Source organism: Sinocyclocheilus anshuiensis, unplaced genomic scaffold (genome assembly GCF_001515605.1).
Source record: "Sinocyclocheilus anshuiensis isolate Anshui unplaced genomic scaffold, SAMN03320099.WGS_v1.1 scaffold431, whole genome shotgun sequence".
NCBI lineage: Eukaryota > Metazoa > Chordata > Actinopteri > Cypriniformes > Cyprinidae > Sinocyclocheilus > Sinocyclocheilus anshuiensis.
In genome coordinates this window covers 1,499,511-1,518,026 of record NW_015551065.1, presented here as the reverse complement: position 1 = coordinate 1,518,026, position 18,516 = coordinate 1,499,511, and the positions used below count along the sequence as shown (strand labels likewise).

General features: G+C 36.8%; 3 protein-coding genes across 5 annotated transcripts in view; 1 reads left to right on the top strand and 2 right to left on the bottom strand.

Annotated features, from left to right (window-relative positions):
• LOC107662079 (zinc finger and BTB domain-containing protein 20-like) overlaps positions 1-8,209 on the bottom strand; it is a 76,246-nt gene extending 68,037 nt beyond the window's left edge. The window contains exon 1 of one of the 2 annotated variants that reach the window (XM_016451957.1): positions 7,957-8,209. The gene's annotated coding sequence lies outside the window, so the exon portion shown is untranslated. The remainder of the gene's footprint in view (positions 1-7,956) is intronic. The other variant, XM_016451960.1, reaches the window with a different exon arrangement.
• On the top strand, positions 8,192-11,094 carry LOC107662080 (uncharacterized protein C3orf30-like). 2 transcript variants are annotated; one of them, XM_016451961.1, is made up of 4 exons: positions 8,192-8,237; positions 10,104-10,281; positions 10,616-10,678; positions 11,026-11,094. In XM_016451961.1, the coding sequence occupies exons 2-4, from the start codon at positions 10,144-10,146 to the stop codon at positions 11,080-11,082; spliced, it is 258 nt and encodes an 85-aa protein (XP_016307447.1). In that variant the 5' UTR covers positions 8,192-8,237; positions 10,104-10,143; the 3' UTR covers positions 11,083-11,094. The 2 variants fall into 2 exon arrangements, with proteins under 2 accessions (XP_016307447.1, XP_016307448.1); XM_016451962.1 differs by lacking the exon at positions 8,192-8,237 and adding an exon at positions 9,904-9,956.
• A 2,162-nt stretch (positions 11,095-13,256) lies between these two features.
• LOC107662078 (rho GTPase-activating protein 31-like) overlaps positions 13,257-18,516 on the bottom strand; it is a 26,530-nt gene continuing 21,270 nt past the window's right edge. Inside the window, exons 11-13 of the mRNA XM_016451956.1 lie at positions 18,196-18,516; positions 17,639-17,775; positions 13,257-15,910 (exon numbers count right to left, since the gene is read on the bottom strand). The exon at positions 18,196-18,516 is cut by the window's right edge and continues 16 nt beyond it. Coding sequence (XP_016307442.1) covers positions 13,682-15,910; positions 17,639-17,775; positions 18,196-18,516 — 2,687 coding nt within the window. The 3' untranslated portion in view covers positions 13,257-13,681. The remainder of the gene's footprint in view (positions 15,911-17,638; positions 17,776-18,195) is intronic.

The following is an 18,516-nucleotide window of genomic DNA, read 5'->3' as shown; positions in this document are numbered from 1 at the left end:
GTTAAAAATATATATAATGCTATAGAATTACAGTTGGCAAAATAAGCAACAACATTGGCAGTAACTGCACTACAAAATGATTCATAGTATAAAAAATATGATTCCATATTCTCTGCTTTTGCCAATTAGTGAGGAAATTGTAGATTTAAAAAATCTCAAAAATTGTGTTAGACTAGCCAGCAAACAATTCACATGTTTGCCCCTCTGCCAAATTGCCTTGGCAACAATAGCTGTCCTGGCAACAGGTATGTACACCTATGCACACAGTTTTCAAGGCCATTCCTACTTCAAAACGTTGAAAATGTTTCCTCAGTTCTGCAGCTGTCCTCTTTAAACTGGCCCAGTTCATACATACCCATAAAAACGTCAAGTGCGCTTTCCAAAATGGCCACATAATACAGAGTAGGATAAACAACACCTGGATAGAGACACTGCAATAACGTGAGGCTTATTCCCTCCCCTCTGAACCAGACACAAGTCACAGACAAATGTCCTCAAACTATAGCAACACACACACACAACACAAACTGATCCTGTTTAAAGCCAGGGTCTCAGGGGAAAGAATACGTCTTTAAAATATTTACATAAAGATACACAATCGAGACCTTTACGACGACGAGTCTACATATTGTAGTTCTTGAAGTTCCATTTTAGCAGCTGGAATCTTACATGATTTAAAAATCTATGCATTATTTTTTTGCTAACACACTGTCTGTGTGTGTGTGTGTGTGTGTCTGTGAGTGCGTGCGTGCGTTCGATGACAGTTGTTGTCTTCCCAGAAACATGATACATTATATATTTGTCCCACCGGAAAAAAAACCTCTGTTTTGTGCAGCACACCACTGATCGTCTTCAAAAACTAGTCCTTGCCAGTAAGAATAAAGACTTGTTAACAGTGTAGAGTGGTAATGTGTTAAACAGCCTTTGTTGTTACAGCCTTTACTCAATTCCGCATTTGTGCCGCCGTTTCTGTTAGCCTATGTGTCCGTTAATACTTCTCCTATTGGAACAGTGAACACGTTTGGAGCTGGCTTTTTCTCCAAAATGGAGGACATTCTATCTCTGAGTGTTCTGCTGTGCTCCAAAGCAGCTCCCTCCCTTGCATTCATCAGGCCCGTATTATACAGCCCGGTTGTAAACAAATAAGAAGTAAACTTGGCCAAACTCTGAGAGAGAACTCTTTGACTACCTCCGTTTTATTTTTTCATCTCTCTTTTACAAACCATTTCCAGATATTTTCCTTTAGAAATGGCAGTGATCTCACTAAGACTTGTAGAAAACCATATGAGTGCCGGGGTTAGCTGAGGACACGAAAGCACCTTGGCAAACTTACAACTTCCCTATTAGAATCCAAGATACATTTTTCACATCAGTGAAATGCCTGTGTACTCGTTTATGCATTTAAAGAGACACGCTGAAAAGATCCTCGTGGTGTGCATGTCTTTAGCATATACCTACGAACTAAAACATAGGAGAAAAGCACAAGAAGGCTTTTATTTGCATGTACACAAACAAATTGCACATTTGATAGGAACAGACCTTGAGAAAGCGTGCGGCGAAACAAAAAGTGTTTACGTTGTGACAAAGTCGTACGGAAAATATATTCGTACTTCTTCATGAGCCTCACTTCGCATCAAACTTTAGGAACAAAAAGGGAGAGAAAGATTCAGTAAGTTAATGCTGCCTGCAACACATGACTGACAATTATGTATGCAAAAGGGCGGGAAAGAGTTGTTGGCACACTCGGTGTGGAAAATCCCCATTGTACCGAAGCAACTCTTCGTTCTGAGGTAAATGTTACTAGTCTGCCAGGTGAGGTCTAAACCTTGCTGCCTAAAACTGGTTTTCCTGATGTGGGTGTGTGAATAAGATAGCGCGAGTAGTTGACGCTGCCTCATTCAGGTCATCTGAGGTGAACAACGTACAGTTCACAGTACAACCTTTGATGTGTTATAACTGGGAAAACATGCATCATTGGGAGTAAATCGGGAAAGCAAGGTGGAGAACACGAGGACGTCTCCATCACTAGTGAGCACTGATGCAGCTGCCGTTCAAGGGAACACAATTACACTTTTAGAGAGGCTCATGTACAAAAGACAAAGGGGTCTCAACTTTGACCTGGATTTAGCATACAGTCAAGGCCTATATTAAGAATTCCCTTTTAAACCTGCAAGCTGTTGTGTGCAGCATTCCTGCTGACAACTAAAGTCCCGCTCATGGTGGGAAACACAGTCTGAATCAAAAATGTTAATGTAAATGTAAAACACACACACGTACAGAATTTTGACATGAATCAAAGATCTAGTGAGTCCAACCAGCCCTATCTCCACATTTCTTAAAAATTGCATAAAAATAGGAAATCACTCATCAAGACTAACCTCGTATTCAGTTAAAAAGAATAGAATTGGTTCTTCTAAAATAAAGCCTAAGGGTAAGGGAATGTTCAGCTCAATTAAGAAAAGTGGATAGCTCACTAATTCAGATAGATCTCTCAGATTAAACTGTCAAGTAATTACATTGCAAGCATTCACTAAAAGCAAAAAAAAAAAAAACGAATTCTAAATGTTTTCTTAAGGGTCAACATATGCATACGTTTCATCAACAGAAACTGAGATCTCAGAAACTGTTCTGAGATCAGTGTGAAATGCAAACAGCTACTGTATTTTTATTTATTTATTTAACTTGGTTGAGTGTACCTTCAAGGTTTAAATGGAGAATAATATATCTCTTTGCATTTTCTGTCTCAAAGCCATTTTTACATATAAGAAAACTAAAATTGTGATAAATTTTACATATGTATTTTTGTACAATTGCTGAATTATTGTTGTAGACCCTTGAAAGAGAAAATCAAAATGTGAACAAATTGCCTGCATCTGTGTCTGACCATTGTTACCATGGTTTCCCCTCAGGCTATGTCATGAGTTTTGATGTAAAATTGTTCTTATACATAAGAGAAACATCATCATGTACTAAAAGTCTTACAATGAGTAACAATCTTTGGATGGATCTACAAAAGCCATGATTCTCAACTCAATATGGAATCTTTCAAGTCCTGACTTTTAGTTCTAGAATTTTAGTGCCTATTGTTTTTTTTTGTTTTTGTTTTTTTTGTTTTAGTTACATATTAATGCACTTTTGCCATATTTACATGATACCAGTAAACAGTGTAATCTATTTAGGAAAATCAAGAGAAACCAATATAAACAGCCCTAAAGTAAAATCACTCCTCCTACTGGTTAGGCCCAGAACATCAGAATAAATAAAAAAGTAATGTCAGGCATGTTTGCATAATTAAAACCCCAGAATCTACATTATGTAAAAATAGGTTACACAATATCAGTTCAGGAGGGAGTGCTGTTGACCATTCTATAGTCAAGGATTTCCTCAAAAGGCAATAAAAAACTGATGATCATTATGATATGAAATATCATAGCACATGACAGGCCAAAATGTAAGTGTTGCAACTACATCATAAAGAAAGCAAAGCCAAAAGGTCAAATGCCTATAATGCATAAAATATTAATACCCTCCCCTACTGTCAATACTACATTGCATAAGAATGGGTATTTGGACATTTGTCTGAGCTGAGATACCATAAGGTAATATTTTCAGTTCCTGCCAGTGTTTGGCTCAAACTGTACGCACATTCACCCTTATATATTGTATTGTATTGTGTTTCTATAATGTATAATTGGCATCAGTACTCTATCTAGGTAATGCCGTTAATATGGACATGTGCATTTGCCTCTGTTTTATATTCTTGTTCTCCTGTTTGAACCACAGTTGAAATGTTTAGCTATCATTACGGTTTACCCTTGGACTTCGATGTAATGCAACATGTGTTGTACTGAAATAAACAGTATTGTCTGATCATAAGAGGAACTAACTGACTCTGACCTTGACATTTAATTATATTAGTGAAGGTCACCATCCAAACTAGTGAGATGGTTAAGATATCCCTGCAATCTGACTTAGTTACCTCTAGTCTAACGGTACAGCAAACAGCATAACAGTAAACAATGCTATCAAGTACCGATTTAAGAATAATTAGAACGGCCCTTCCACTGTGACAAATCATCTTACAAAATTATTGTAATTCTGTAGACCTGTAACTGTTTAATTGTAATTTAGCATCGTTAAAGCATCATTCTGTCAAATAATCAATTGCAAACCAACTGACAAACTCTTTAAAAGTGTCTCGCAGTGGCATGTGAGCATTACGTTTGAAGCACTAAGAGGGTTTGATGTTTCCAAAATAAACAGCACACAATGCCTCCTTTTGATCTACGAATACCAATATTCCTAAGATCATGATTCATTTGTTGTTTTTTGGTCACATTTATCATTTCCATCTCACCAAAAATAGACAAAAGAATATGTTTAACATTTCTTTAACACTTTAGTAAACATTAAGAATAGGAATATAAATTCATATTAACCCTAAGACACACTAACCCTGAGTCTGTATGTATTAATATCGCATCTATCACAAGCAACATACATAAATAAATAAATAAATAAATAAATAAATAATCATGCACAGAAATTAAACCACTTTGATGTATCATTAAACATCAAACAATATTCAAAAGTGATGGGGCATGAATGTTTAAAAAAAAGTTTATGAAAACATGATCACGACCTCTTATACTGCACAATAATGGTTAAACTCCATAAGCTGATCGTTATATAAGCAACAATCAATATACACCTTAGATCAATAATCACACCAATAAACACATTACTCTTTAGTGCAAACAAATAAGTAAAAAAAAAAAAAAAAGATAAGATAAGCTAAATAAAAATACAAACTTACATATTAATATTAATGTTGGGAAAAGCTCCTACAGAAACAATACATTTTGTTCTAAAACTAGAGTGCTTAGTTAATGTTTATATGACATCACTTACTAACAATACCTTATTGTAGTACCTCAAAACTTCAAGAAACATAAAGCCACTCAAGAATGTACAACTCTCACTGGTTCGTCTAGGTACATAACGTCTTAAACGTTTATCGTCTTTACAGACAAAATTGTCACATATTTCCAAGCATCACATAACTGACATAGCTAGAGCTATGAGCTACATTTCATTACTGAAAAGTAGTAAGAAAAATCTCGTTTAGTAGCTAAACTATAGTTTATTATAACACGTGAAAACCAATTCAATCCATAAACATATGGATATAGTGAGACTGTTGTGACTTCCAAAATATGTATTTGTATTTGCAATACATTCAAGTATAACTAAAAAGCTTATTTTCGGTTTTGGTATACACAGCCCTAAACTAACATAAAACATACTTCTCAAGGTCTTGTTCACACATAAAGCAACTTTAAAGTCGGTAAAGCTGACAGACAAAACACCCTTCACGCAGCCAAGGCCCTCCTCCCTATCCTATCTACTGTCCAAATCAGCCATAAAACTACACACGTTTTTAATTGATACACATACAGTACGCGACTAAAAACAGATTCCAACTGAATTAAACAGGTGCATAAGAATAAGAACAACGTGTTCAAATGTATGCGGAGCAGTCTTGTACTACGTTTGGGGGAAAAGCTTGATTCACAGACTAATATAGCCTACTAACTTGTATTTGACTTAAATGTGCTGACTAAAATTAAAACCTAATTTGCTATAAATATAGAAAGAGTTAACTTACTCGACGTTACCCTCCATGCAGACTCGCGAAGAATTTTACAAAACAGTTCTATGAAAGGAGGCCGGTATCAGATTAAAAAAAAAAGTGCAGTGAAAAAAAAATAAAAATAAAAACACAGAAAATATTGTTTCTGGCATAGCCTATATATTTGTAATAATATTTTAAGTTAAAAAATGACTTGAGAATGCTATAATATTTTATGACGATTTATAGTAGACTGCCTTACGTTACCTAATGCATGCCTAGCTACATCACTCTCTTATAAAGGCGTAAAAACTGTCTGAAACACAAAGAAATACACAGGGAGAGATTCAAGTTTTCAACGTAAAACTGACATTTGACATATATTGGAGTAATTGGGCAAAAAGTGGTTATTCAGACATCCACAGGTCTAGAAGACGACTGGCTAACAGCAAAGCTAGCAACAAATACATTAACGCAGAGCAGCACACATGGTTAACAGAACAGAGGTCATGATTTATTTAATAACAATTCGCTTGTATTCCATATACGCCAGCACTTCACTTTTAAAAAATCCTTAACGTTTAATGAAGTAATATTTGACCGTTAAAATATAATTTGTGTGTCTTATCAATAAGTAAAGGGGTACAGTCAAACTTCCAAGGCCGCACTACCAACCGTCTGACAGACTGGCGCTCAGCAAAAAAAAAAAAAAAGGAGGAAGAAAAGAAAAGGTGCTAACAAACATACACATTGCTAAACAAGATGCCAAAGCATTTTGTTTATATGGTAAAATAACAAGGTTTCCTTCTTTCAGCTCATTCGTTCAGATAAAACATTCCAAAAATCAAAGTAGCCAGCATCGAATAGAATCTCCCCACAAAAATGACAACCTTTTCATATCATTTGCTATAAATAAACAGATTATATAAGGCAGACATTTTATAATACAGCGTCGGGAAACAGAGAGCATACGATAAATTAATGAAAAATGTGTCTGGGGTGTTTTTTTCCACAACGGGCCAATGCCATGGTTCCCATACCCACCGTCTCGTATCCTACACTACATAAGAGATGACAATACTATCAGCGCTGTGATCGGACCGCTGCTTGAAGGCCCCGTTACCTCCAAAACCTGAAGACGAGCCGCTCTAGTTTTGCCATATGAAGTTTTTTTGTGTTAAAATGGCCGAGTGATTTATTGTTTGCTTAGCCTACAAACGCGTGCGTTATAGGCAACAAGCTGGCACTTCACAACACGGAGTCAAAAAGAGGTCATTCAGTAGGTACAGGCATTAGAATACGGAACAGATGGCCATTTATCTTTTGTAACTAAAACTACATTTCTTTTTCTTTACATACTTGGAGCGAGGGCTAAAATTCCGGTCACTTGGTTAGGGTTGCGTATCCTAATTTAATGATGACAAATAACGGACATGTTAAAGCGCCCGATACACTCCCTACAAAACTCCATAGTTTCTATAGAATTTGTCCGAGCTTCTAAGAACGTCTATAGAAAACAACAACATACAAAACAATTATGTTTGTCTCCGATATCCCGATACCGGAGGCTTGCGCGCAAATCTACCGGGGTCAATAAAATATTAGCAATAGCCCGGAAAATACTGGGATTCCAGATAAGCGGCTGAAATGTTTAAATCATAATTTCTATCTCGTCTATTCCTCTAGCTGAACAGCGCATTTTGTATCGTAGTCCTGACGGTCTTTAATCGCTGATACTTGACACTTAACACACAGTTAGAGAGGTGTTATTCTATCAAATATGTTGGTCGTACGGAAGTCCCTAGCGGCTCTGTTGAGTCGTATTGTGCTTTTCGTGTCATGGTTCACTGTAACGTCTAACACTTCGCAAAATAAAAATAATACAACTTATAAAAACTACCGACAAAGTCTTCATAGCCTGCCAACTGTTAAACTACAAGAAGATCAGTGATCAAGCAAGGAATTATATGGTCATTTTACCTGAGACGTCACTTCGGGCAACCACGAGTCTTTTTTGTTTAATATCAGACAAACATTGGCTGTTCTGAGAGAACTCAGCCTACAGATCCTATAATCCGGAGTGGCAATTATTTTACAACTAAATGTAATTTTACAAGTTTTCTGTATCTTCTTCAAAGCTGGTTTATGTATAAGATATTGATGAACAAGGACTAAAGTCTTGTATTTGAGCTATTAGTATATGCTTCATGCTTAAGTTTTTTTTTCACCTCATATCAAGGGAATGACTTCTATTACTCTTATAAATAGCCTAACATAAATAGTATAAGTACCCTCCCCCTCCCTTCCCTCTCCCTATTTCTTACCTGCTTCTTTAAGTGTTTCTTCTCCAGTGGCTACAGCGCTTCACAGCTTCCCCGTTTTTCCCCAGGCAAGGACTGAGTTTTTTAATATTGTCCCTTACTTTGTTTCATTTCTCACTTCCATCTTCTTTCATCTCATCAATAAACACACGCTGCAGCCTACCTTCGGAGAGGACATCACGCAGCTCACTCGTGCCCTCCCATTTTTTCACTATTCGTCGAAGATTTTGGGCAGCCACGCCTTTCTACTGGCGATTGGAACAGAATGGACTTTCTTGAAGCACGTAGGTTGTGATATAAATCGTTCAACATGACTTTACCCCAATCGGTGAGCCGCACGCCCTTCCTTCCGCGCGGCGAGGAACGTTGAAACTGGCTCCATTGTGGCTCTGAAAGTGAAACTATTCTGCCTTATCGCAATTGTTGTGTTTGAACCAGCATGGGCACTGTGCATCCTCAGTTTCTTAATTATCGGTCACTGTACAAGTGCACCGTTTTCCGTCGAGTATTTCGATGCGCTTGTTGTGGTGCCCTTTTGAGGAGTTTCTGCTTGTACGCGCTGCTTCTTGAGCATAAACAAATGCATACATTGCAATGACATTGATGTTATTTGGTGTTATGAGCGCGAATTAAACTCCTTGAAATCTATGTCCCATCCTCGATCAAAAGGCCAGTCATCCGAGAATCATGCATGTTAATCAGTTATAGATAGCCTACTTTAGATTGGTTAGGGACGATGTCAATAAATTTCTCAAACTCATATCTGGTCCCACATTGGACGATGACGCTGCCTGTCAGTTGGAAGACCAACAAGCTAGATTGTTCACCGTGCCTTTTACTTTCTACGCATTTCTATTTTCTCATTTATTTATTTTTTAACGTCCCTAGCTGACCTCAAGGAAACGTAAGGAGAGTTGCTGACGGTATTGCTGGCCAATCAGATCGTGAAAAGTGACACCGAACTTTTTTCTTCACCAATACGTTCACAGAGCCGTTGTGACTGACACAAAATAATGCAATAGTGGCTCACGAGTCCCCAGCTACACTGAGCAGCCCCTCCCCCGACTCCCCCCAGTCTAGACAATGACAGGTGTGTGCGCGCGGTCGTCTGTAGTCTAGACGAGGAATAATCAACCTTCGATATATATATATATATATATATGTGTGTGTGTGTGTGTGTGTGTGTGTGTGAAAAATACAATCCTTCAAACGATTGATCGTGTTATGATAGCAGTGAACAGTGAATCTTGAATATCGTGTCCGGATATTGGCAGCGATGTAATTATAATTTAGGATGTCCCACTCAGATTTCGTGATGTCAAAAGTTCAAAGAGACACATTTACAAACAATAAGCCATTTCTTGCGTATATATTCTATATATTATTTTGTTAAAAGCTGTTCGACCTTGGCTCTCGTAAATATTTCGTCACGTAACAATCCCTCGCCTCCATAATATCATTCCTCTTAGTATGAGATTTCCGGTTTGGCTGCACGCTTTTCTTGATATTGAGTTCCCCCTTTCGGTTATAAACATGAACAGCAACGTTTAACCGAGAGGTTCACCGGGGGACACGCACACCGTCTGCCCTACATAAAATGCACCCATTGTAGGCCGAGGTGTCAGCTGAGGACGACTTGCAACCTAGAAACGGCGGTTTGGCCCCTCCTTCCCTTTGTCAGTCCTATTGTAAACGTTAGTCCGGGGTCTTCTGAGGTATTATTTTTTCCAAAAACAGATACTAAAAATGGCATTAACTGCAGAAGAGGCGTTTCAACCATGCGAACGGAGTTTTCGTCTTTTTCAACAAACCTTTTTGAGACCCCTCACGATTTTATCAAAGGCGCTGTCCCGGGGAACTGTGCCCAATGACATCATCCCCGCCTTTTGTATACAGTTGCTAGGGGTTACAGGGTGACATTTCAAACAGTCCTGCTCTAGATGTGTTCGGGATACGCGGTCCAATTTCTGTATTAACACAAAACGGACTAAAGACAAAGTTTGGTATTTATTTTGAGCAGATGTAATGCACTTGAAATCCTTTCTTAAAGAGCGAACGCTAACTAGGCTATTTGAGTAATAATACTGCGAGAAAGTACACTTCGCTACTTACCTTTTGTGTATATCGTTTTTTTTTTTTTTTTTTTGTAGGCTATACTACAACAGTATAAACTTTCAAAAACTTTGGGAGATGGCAGATTCTGGTCTATCAGAAAAAGCACTTATCACCGAGAGTGCGGAGACCATTCGTACTACCTCAGTGTTCACGGACCCTTATGAACGCTCTGTTAACTATATGGAGACTCACAGTATTCTTCAGATTTTTCAGGTGAGAAAGAACAAAGCAGCAGTTACTGATATATTTTCTTACGAAGAAAATGGGAGACAGTGATGAATTGCTTGGCACAAAATGGCGAAGGACAATTCAGAGCACTAATAGAAGTTAAAAAAAGGGTTAGTATGCTAATATTGCATTATTCCGGTTTATTTAATAAAACTACATATTGTTTTATGAGTATTACAAAAACAAACAAAAAAAAAGCTCTGACTAACAATGTCATTTTAGCAGCAAAAGTAACATTTTGGTGCTTGAGACATCCAGGACAAAAAAAAATGATTCTTCATTGTATTTTTCACTCATAGTCTCATTTGTGCTATTTCAGGACATCACAGAGAAACTGGTTTTTGATAGACCAGACGATCCACTTCAGTTCATGTTAGAACAGGTATTTTTAATCTGATTTTTGTGTACTTTCCAACACATTGTCATTATATAGATTATTTTATATATCCAAAATCTTGACTGACTTTATGGGAAATTGTGGGTTTTTCATGAATAATTCTTGCTGAAAGTATATTGGAGAGGCATATAGGCTACGACCTGAACTATTGGTGATCAATACACTTTCTGATTTAAGAGAAAGAGCTTGTGAAATATATTGCATACTGTTTTACCTGGCCCTATAAACAGGTTTATTTTTTTTTAATAAATTATGTTTAATAATAAGAAGTGACATTTTTGAATAGCTGTAAAACATCCTAATCACAGTTGATTTTACAAAAACTTTTGCAGGTTCAAATGAAGATCAAAATCCGTGATGAGTCAAGCAACACATTTGTGAAATCATAATGAATTCTAAAGCAAAGTAACAAGGGCTTTGCAACAAATTGAATCCAAGTTTATTCTTTTATTTATATATTTCTTTAAATAAGGTGTATTGGTTGCTGCAGGTCATTCCGTGACTCTGCATTGTTGTTTCCAAGCAACTGTCTTCAGATTTTTCAGATTTTTTTTCCTCCAAACTTACCTTGTTTTGCCACAATTTTTAGACGGTATTAGCATTCATTTTCAGTCAAACAGCGCTAAAATCTTAATAATGTAGTTCGTGAGTGTCTTTGACCTAAATATCTCAATGAACGCACTCAAGTGGCAAGTTAGAGCTATTAAATGTGAAAAAAAAAAAAAAAAACATTTTAAAAACATTTAACAGAGGAATTACTGACAGGCTTTCTCTGGATTTTGGAGACACAGAATCTGAGAATTATAATTCTCAGATCGTTACTGTTTTATGAATTAACTATGTTTTATAAGATAAAACAACTTCTGTATAAGACATAAGACATGAATGTATAAGCCATTATGCAAGTCTTCTCCAAAATAAATAAATCAATAAAATGCTAGCTAGACAAATGTAGCTGGCTTTTGCGCTGTACTTGAATTTCAATGGTGGATTTTGGCTGCGCAAGTAAAGGACGTGTTTGTTTATAGTAGGGTCTTATTACAGTGTATTTCTATAGTTATCTACTGTATATTTACTCTAGTGCAACATCTGGTGTTTCAAGACCGGTGTATCACATGCAGTCATTTCATTTATAAATAAAAAATAAGTTCAAAATGTCTTCACAGTTACATTGTCTATTTGCATTTATTGCATTTATTGTTGTTTTATATATATATATATATATATATATATGTATATATATATATATATATATAAACTCCCATTTGTGTGTAATGAGATATGTCAATGAGAAAACTAAGACTATCACATGATCATAGAAAGTCAGACACTTATTCAGTTTGACTTATGACATATTCAGGGTATATATAATTTTTGTTCTTTTAGCTTTGGGGTAAAAGTGTGTCAGTGGCTTATCTAGTAATAATTGAGCTTCTATGGGAAATGCTATAACTACAGCAAATACTCTTAAAATGTTGAAAATTGTTTCACTATAAATATTATGAATATTAAAGTATTTCCTAGCTAGTTTATGGAAATATGAATATTGTTCTGCAACATAACATGAACATGATTCTTATTCTTATAGACAGTATGCCCACTGTTTAATTTCAAATGTAAATTGTTCTATATTCCCCAGTGACTCAACTTACCCTTGACATGACACAGCTACAACATGAGGCAAGTTGGGTCCCTGGACCACTTTACTTATGTACTAGTTATATTATATACATTTTATATAATTATACATTTCTGTGACCCTATATTATAGATGATTGCTTCTATTTTTTATGATTTATATTTGACTACTAGACAACTGTAAGTGGCACAACTTACCCTGTATATGTAGGAACTACTTTATTTATATCTTACCTTTATTACAGAAAATTAAGCAAATAGGATTATGCATTATAAATGACATTAGAATTTTAAACAATTCTATACTGAAATAACTTCATTTGTCATTTGAAATGCTTAAGTGTGTCACAGTGTGCACATTACATGTGAAATACTTTTATTATTTTGTTTAGAATAGTATACATACAATAAATCCAATTTTATTGAATACAAAAAGAGCATTTTACAAGGTTAGTGTTGTCTGATTACACAACTGACAACGTCATCATCATGATCTTTCATCCTTGTCTTCTGCCAGAATACATTGTCAAAACTTCTCTGCTTTACGGTTTATATAAAACATGGACGTTGTTTTATATTCTTATTTTTTGAAACCTCAGTATCTTTTTTTCATACATTTCTGTTAACCAAGTAATCAGGAGATTTGATTTGATTTAATCAGATATAAAATATATAAAAATGTATCTACAAAAGAGAGAACACAGCTTGAAACAATATTTGAATTATTCAAGAACATTGACCTTTAAACTATCTTCAAACCACTGGACATTTACTCTAAACATTTGTACAAATTGATTTTTACTCTTTATGGATTTACAGAAGTACAGATTTGTATGACAATGACAAAACAAGACAATATGGAATAAATAAAAAATGTTGTTTTTTGTTTTTTTTAAACTGCTTTTTTTTTTCTTCTTATCATGCGGATTTGTATATAATTTATAAATGACTCCAATTGTAAACAAAATATTTCCGATCATGATAAAGTAATAACAGACACTAAGACCTTGAGTTCCACATGAAGGGAATGAAGTCAATTTAAACGGAGACATGCTTGTACAGTGACAGTCTGTATTTACATAGACAGTAGGAGCCTGCTGAGTTTCCCAGGTTTATCCTAAGGCATGTTTCAGTTTTCCTTGCAAATATAGAAAAAATCTCTGATATAAATCCTTAGCAGCAGCATTTTACACAAAGCGTAATACTTACAGATCTGTATTATCAGGATTAACGGCACCTTGATTTCCAAGCATCATTGTGTGTTTCTAGGTATACTGACACTTGGTCACAATTAATAAGCAAGAGGTTTGCTAGTTATTGCATGATGGCCAGTAATGGATCAGTCTTATCTCATTCAATTTGCCTGTTACTTCTGTTGTCGAAAATCACTGACCTCCTTTGTGGCTGGTAAAAGCAACTGGTTGAGGTCTCAAGCCTTTGTCCACTCTTTGGCAAAGTCATTTTATTACGCAAGGTTACCCCCTCAGTAGTTTTGAGGTTTTCCGCTAGTTCATTTGAATAGACGTGAAATGGTGATGCTTCGGCTTTAATAGGAGATAGGACTAGTTTACCATCATCCCCTACTGGAGGGTAGTCCATGATTGGAAATGGAGGGCTGAACAGGATGAGACTTTGAGGTCTTGGACGATTTCTGAAGGATGATCTCTGAATAAGCGATGAGCGCTCAGGTCTAGGACGATCCATAAATGTGTCCCCATTTGCAGATCGCTTCCTTCTCAACACTGGAAGGTCTGGAATGGAGGTTGGTTTGTAATTCTCATTGCATGTTGCATTGCTCATAGGAATCTGTCTTTGGACCGCTGATGGTGGTTCACTGCTTGGCACATCCTCCCTGTGGACTGTCTGGAGGGGAAGTGCAGAACCTGCGTTTCCCAACTTGCTCTTAGTAGGTTTCTTTTCAGATGTACTTTTATTGACTTGATCAGTGCTCCCCTCAGGTAGAGCATGAGGTATGTGGCTATACTGAATTTTTGGTGGAATAACAGGAACAGCTTTAGCTTTGCAAGTTTTGATCATGAATGCAGTACGAACTGATGACACACTAACTGGTGCCGAGTTGCGTCGCACAGGGGCCTTGGAGCCACTGAGGAATAGCTCCAACTCTAGAGATGAGCTACCATGCTTGGCTTCAGGTGTCAACCATTCCTGTGCATTTGAATGTTTTGCACTTTTCAGATACTGACTATTTGAAATGTCTCTGATGCCTTGGTGTCCTAAATCAAGGTTAAGGGAGCATGGCCTGAGTTTGGATTTAATGGTTTCATGACTTCTCTCCACAATGCAGGACTCATTGGATGTTTGTCGATGAAACCTCTGAGATGGAGAAGAGCGTTTCTGTTTTGCTTTGCTCATGTTTTGCAGTCCAGTAGTCTCATCTGGATCGGTGAATGTCTTCAATATCTTAACCTGTGGAATCTCCAGTTTTCTGCTGTCTTTGTCTCCCATCCACTTGAGGTTATCACTGTCAAAATGCTCTGTTATCTGTGCAAAACAAGCTACATCTGTGCCTGCATTTTTGTTTCCTTTTGGGAAGTCAGAGTTTCCAAGTTCACAGGCGGCTGTCACAGCAGCCTCTGTTTGAGATGATGTAATGTCATTAAGCACAGCTGGTTCTTTAGCTTCAGCCTTCTTGCTGTTGGGGAAGTCATCCACTTTTGGATTGTCAAGAACTTGGCTGTGAATTGCTTGACATGGCATGGTCTCTCTTGGCGTAGGTAAGTGATCCTCAAGTTTTGGTGAGTGCAGAGGGCTGGTTACCCACTGCTTGGCGGAAAATAAGTCCTCCCATGGTTCAACCTGATCCAAGCCACCCAAATGACTTCCCCATGTGTCTACATCATCTTGATAAAAACGTTCCAGTGTGTTGTGATGTTCATTCAGACAAGTCGAGAGTCTTTCCAAACTTCCCTTGATTCTTTCTGCTAAGTCAAGTTTCTGGGGTTCATCACTAACCTCCTTATTTTCTTTTTCACAAATGTCCTTTGATACAAATGGTTCTTTTGTATCAGATTGAAGAGATGTGTGAACATGCGATTTTGCATAGATGCTTGAATTATCTGACAAGTTACTTTTGGAAGTGTTGTCTTTCTTACCAGGATCTGTTCTTAGTTCCTCTTCACTGCATGGTTCTGCATCTTGGAGAATATCTGTTTCCTTTAGGTGTAGAAATGGGGAAAGTTCTAGATTGGTTGTTATTATGGTCTGCAACCCTAGGCTTTTGTGGTCTGTCCTGTCAACATCATTATCCAAGTAATTCCAGCTACCATCACATGACAACAATCTTTCAGGGAAATGTTTCATGACAGAATTAAACGTAGTAGCACCAGAATGATCAAACATTACATTTTTGGTAAGGTCTATAAAGAGTCCCTTTGATGTTGCAGTGTTGGTAGGCAAACTACTTCTTCTCTGTGTTTGGGCACTTAGCTTGCAAGTGTCATCATTTCCAGTAATATTGGTGAAGCTGGGCTTTACCTGTTTATCTGGCATGTTTGTTTTAGCCTCAGTGACTGAAACTTTTTGATGCATGCCAGATGATGGTACCTTTTTGATTACTTCCTGTGAAACACAAAGATAGAACCAAAATGAGAAAAAAAGTGGGGTCTGGTTACAGACATTTGTTCCAATAATATTTCCAAGGTCAAAATGGTCTTTTCAAGACAGTAGTACAATAGTTTAAATAGTTAGAATTTCTGACTTTATTCCTATTAGGAGTGAATGGACTTGAATAGAATATATATCACTATTTCATATTTTTTTCTTGGGAGTTAGTAATAGTACAGTGGTTCTTAATTTTCAAGGCCCTTCATTGTCCATTGTGCCTCCCACCCCCCACTTTTAAAATGTATATTACATTAAAAGTGGGGGGTGGGTGGCTCAATGGACAATGAATGGCCTTGAATGTTAAGAACTACTGTACTATTACTAAATCCTAAGATAAAATATGAAATAGTGATATATCTATCTATCCCGCATTTTTCATGTCACTACCGAAACAGTGTATGTTTTAGTCTATTGGCCGAGACTGATTTTAACTAAACCCATAAATTTATGATCAGGAAATATTCCCGTGTCCCCCTCTCCCATAGCTACAAGGTGTGAGTAGAAAGGTCTCATCATTTTGAGGTAAATATGTTCAAATGTCTGAAAAATCTGTGTGTAACTTTAAAGAACGTCACTACCGAACACCTTTTTTCTGCAATTAAGCACACTTTTTTGGGAGTTATTCCATAACATTTAGTTTTTATATGTATACCACTGTTCAGAACTGTGCTAGCTAAACCATGTGCTGATTAGCATCTTTGAGCTAGGTTCAAAAGTATCTAAAAATGTCACTACCGAAACAGTCACTACTGAAATATTTGGCGGAGTTTCGGTAGTCTTTGGTTTTTTGGTTGTTGTCCCATAGAATTGTCACTACCGAAACAGTCACTGTTTCAAGCAACAATAATAGCACAACGTATCTGTTGATGTCTGATGAAAGCCCTATAGATGGCCAAAGCATCATGAAGTTCAAACCCTATTTTCACCTATAGAATGAGTATTTCAGTGACAAAAGGGAACACATAACCCTCATATTTGGGGGAAATAAACAAAATGTTAGTACAGTTATGCATTTTTTTGTATTTTAGTATGTTTTAGTAGTGTTTTAGTATGCGAGTTAAAATTCTGTAATGTGATGTGGTTGCTACCAAAGCATTACTGTCACTACTGAAAAAGTGCTGTCACTACCAAAACATGGGATGTTTTGTCAAAAATAAAGTATACTGAATTATCAACATTATCAGATGTAAGCAAAGTCTTAATAGGTCAATATGACCCTTCTAAATCTAATTAAATTATTATTACTGTGTTTCAGTAGGGACTAATTTGGGGAGAGAACAAATATTCCAAAACTTTCTGAAAATACAATATGAGAATTAATAATTACTAGAAATGTGTACCTTGGATATTATACAATTTGCAATTTTTTTGGAAAATGTTTTCAAGACGTTTCCAACTCTGACTCTATATATCAATCACTATTTCATATTTTATCTTGGGGCTTAGTAATAGTACAGTGGTTCTTAACTTTCAAGGCCCTTCTTTGGCCATTGTGCCACCCACCCCCGACATTTAATGTAATATACATTTTAATATATTCAATTTGAAGTCATCCTGCGGCCCCCTTGGACATTTTCTGAGGCTTCCAAGTGGGTCCCATTGGGAACCATTGTACTACTAGTATTTCAGTCTTATTAAAATACAGGGGTACAATTCCATGTTTTTTATCAATTCAAATCATACCAGCTTGTCCAATTTTGCCATATCTTGTTGCGTTGATGTAGTTTCCAGTTCTTCCTTAATTTCTTTAGTCTCAGATGACACCTGAGGTTCAAAATTCTCCACACTGGCTATCAGCTCTCTCACTACTGCATCCTTGCCTGAGAGGATTCAGAGAAATCAATATAATATTATCAGTTAGGGTAGTAGAATTAAAGGTGCAATGTGTGATTTCTGCGGCAGTAGCATCACCAGACAGAATTGCAAAAATAATGTGATTCCCGAACACTTCCCCCAATCTGCCATTACTGAGAAATCTAGTCAGTGTAGTCAGTGATTAACTTTGTTTTTTTTTTAATGTATCATTGACATTTAATCAACTTGCAAATGCAAATTTGATTTGAATTATTTTGTACTTTATGTGACTGCTCAATGCTCAGTAAATCTGATAATATATGATAATGAAAGAGTATGTCAGTGATTAACTTTGTTTTTTCAAAAGAAAAAGATTTAAAATAATTCTCACTAAATGAAAATATACTTTCATGTTCACACACGCACACACACTACAATCGTCATACTCTTTGTTGTCCCCAGAGTGAGCGCGTCTGTAGTATCTCTTTCCCCAGTCTGATCCTCATTTTCCACGGGGAAAGAGCTGCTGTTGCTATAGATACTGCATCCGCTGCCTCCACTGCTGTCACTGAGCGGATTCTCTCTGTACCCAGTACTGCTGGTGTGACCTGCTAGTCCAGTCTCCCAGTCTGTGAATGTAAAGTTCCCACTGCCGCCACTGCTGGGGACTCGCAATCCAGCAGTGCCAATACTTTCACTGCTATGGGGTTCCAGAGGCCCAGCCTCCTTAGTGGGCTTAAAGAGTCCCCCCAAACCCCTGTCCCGCT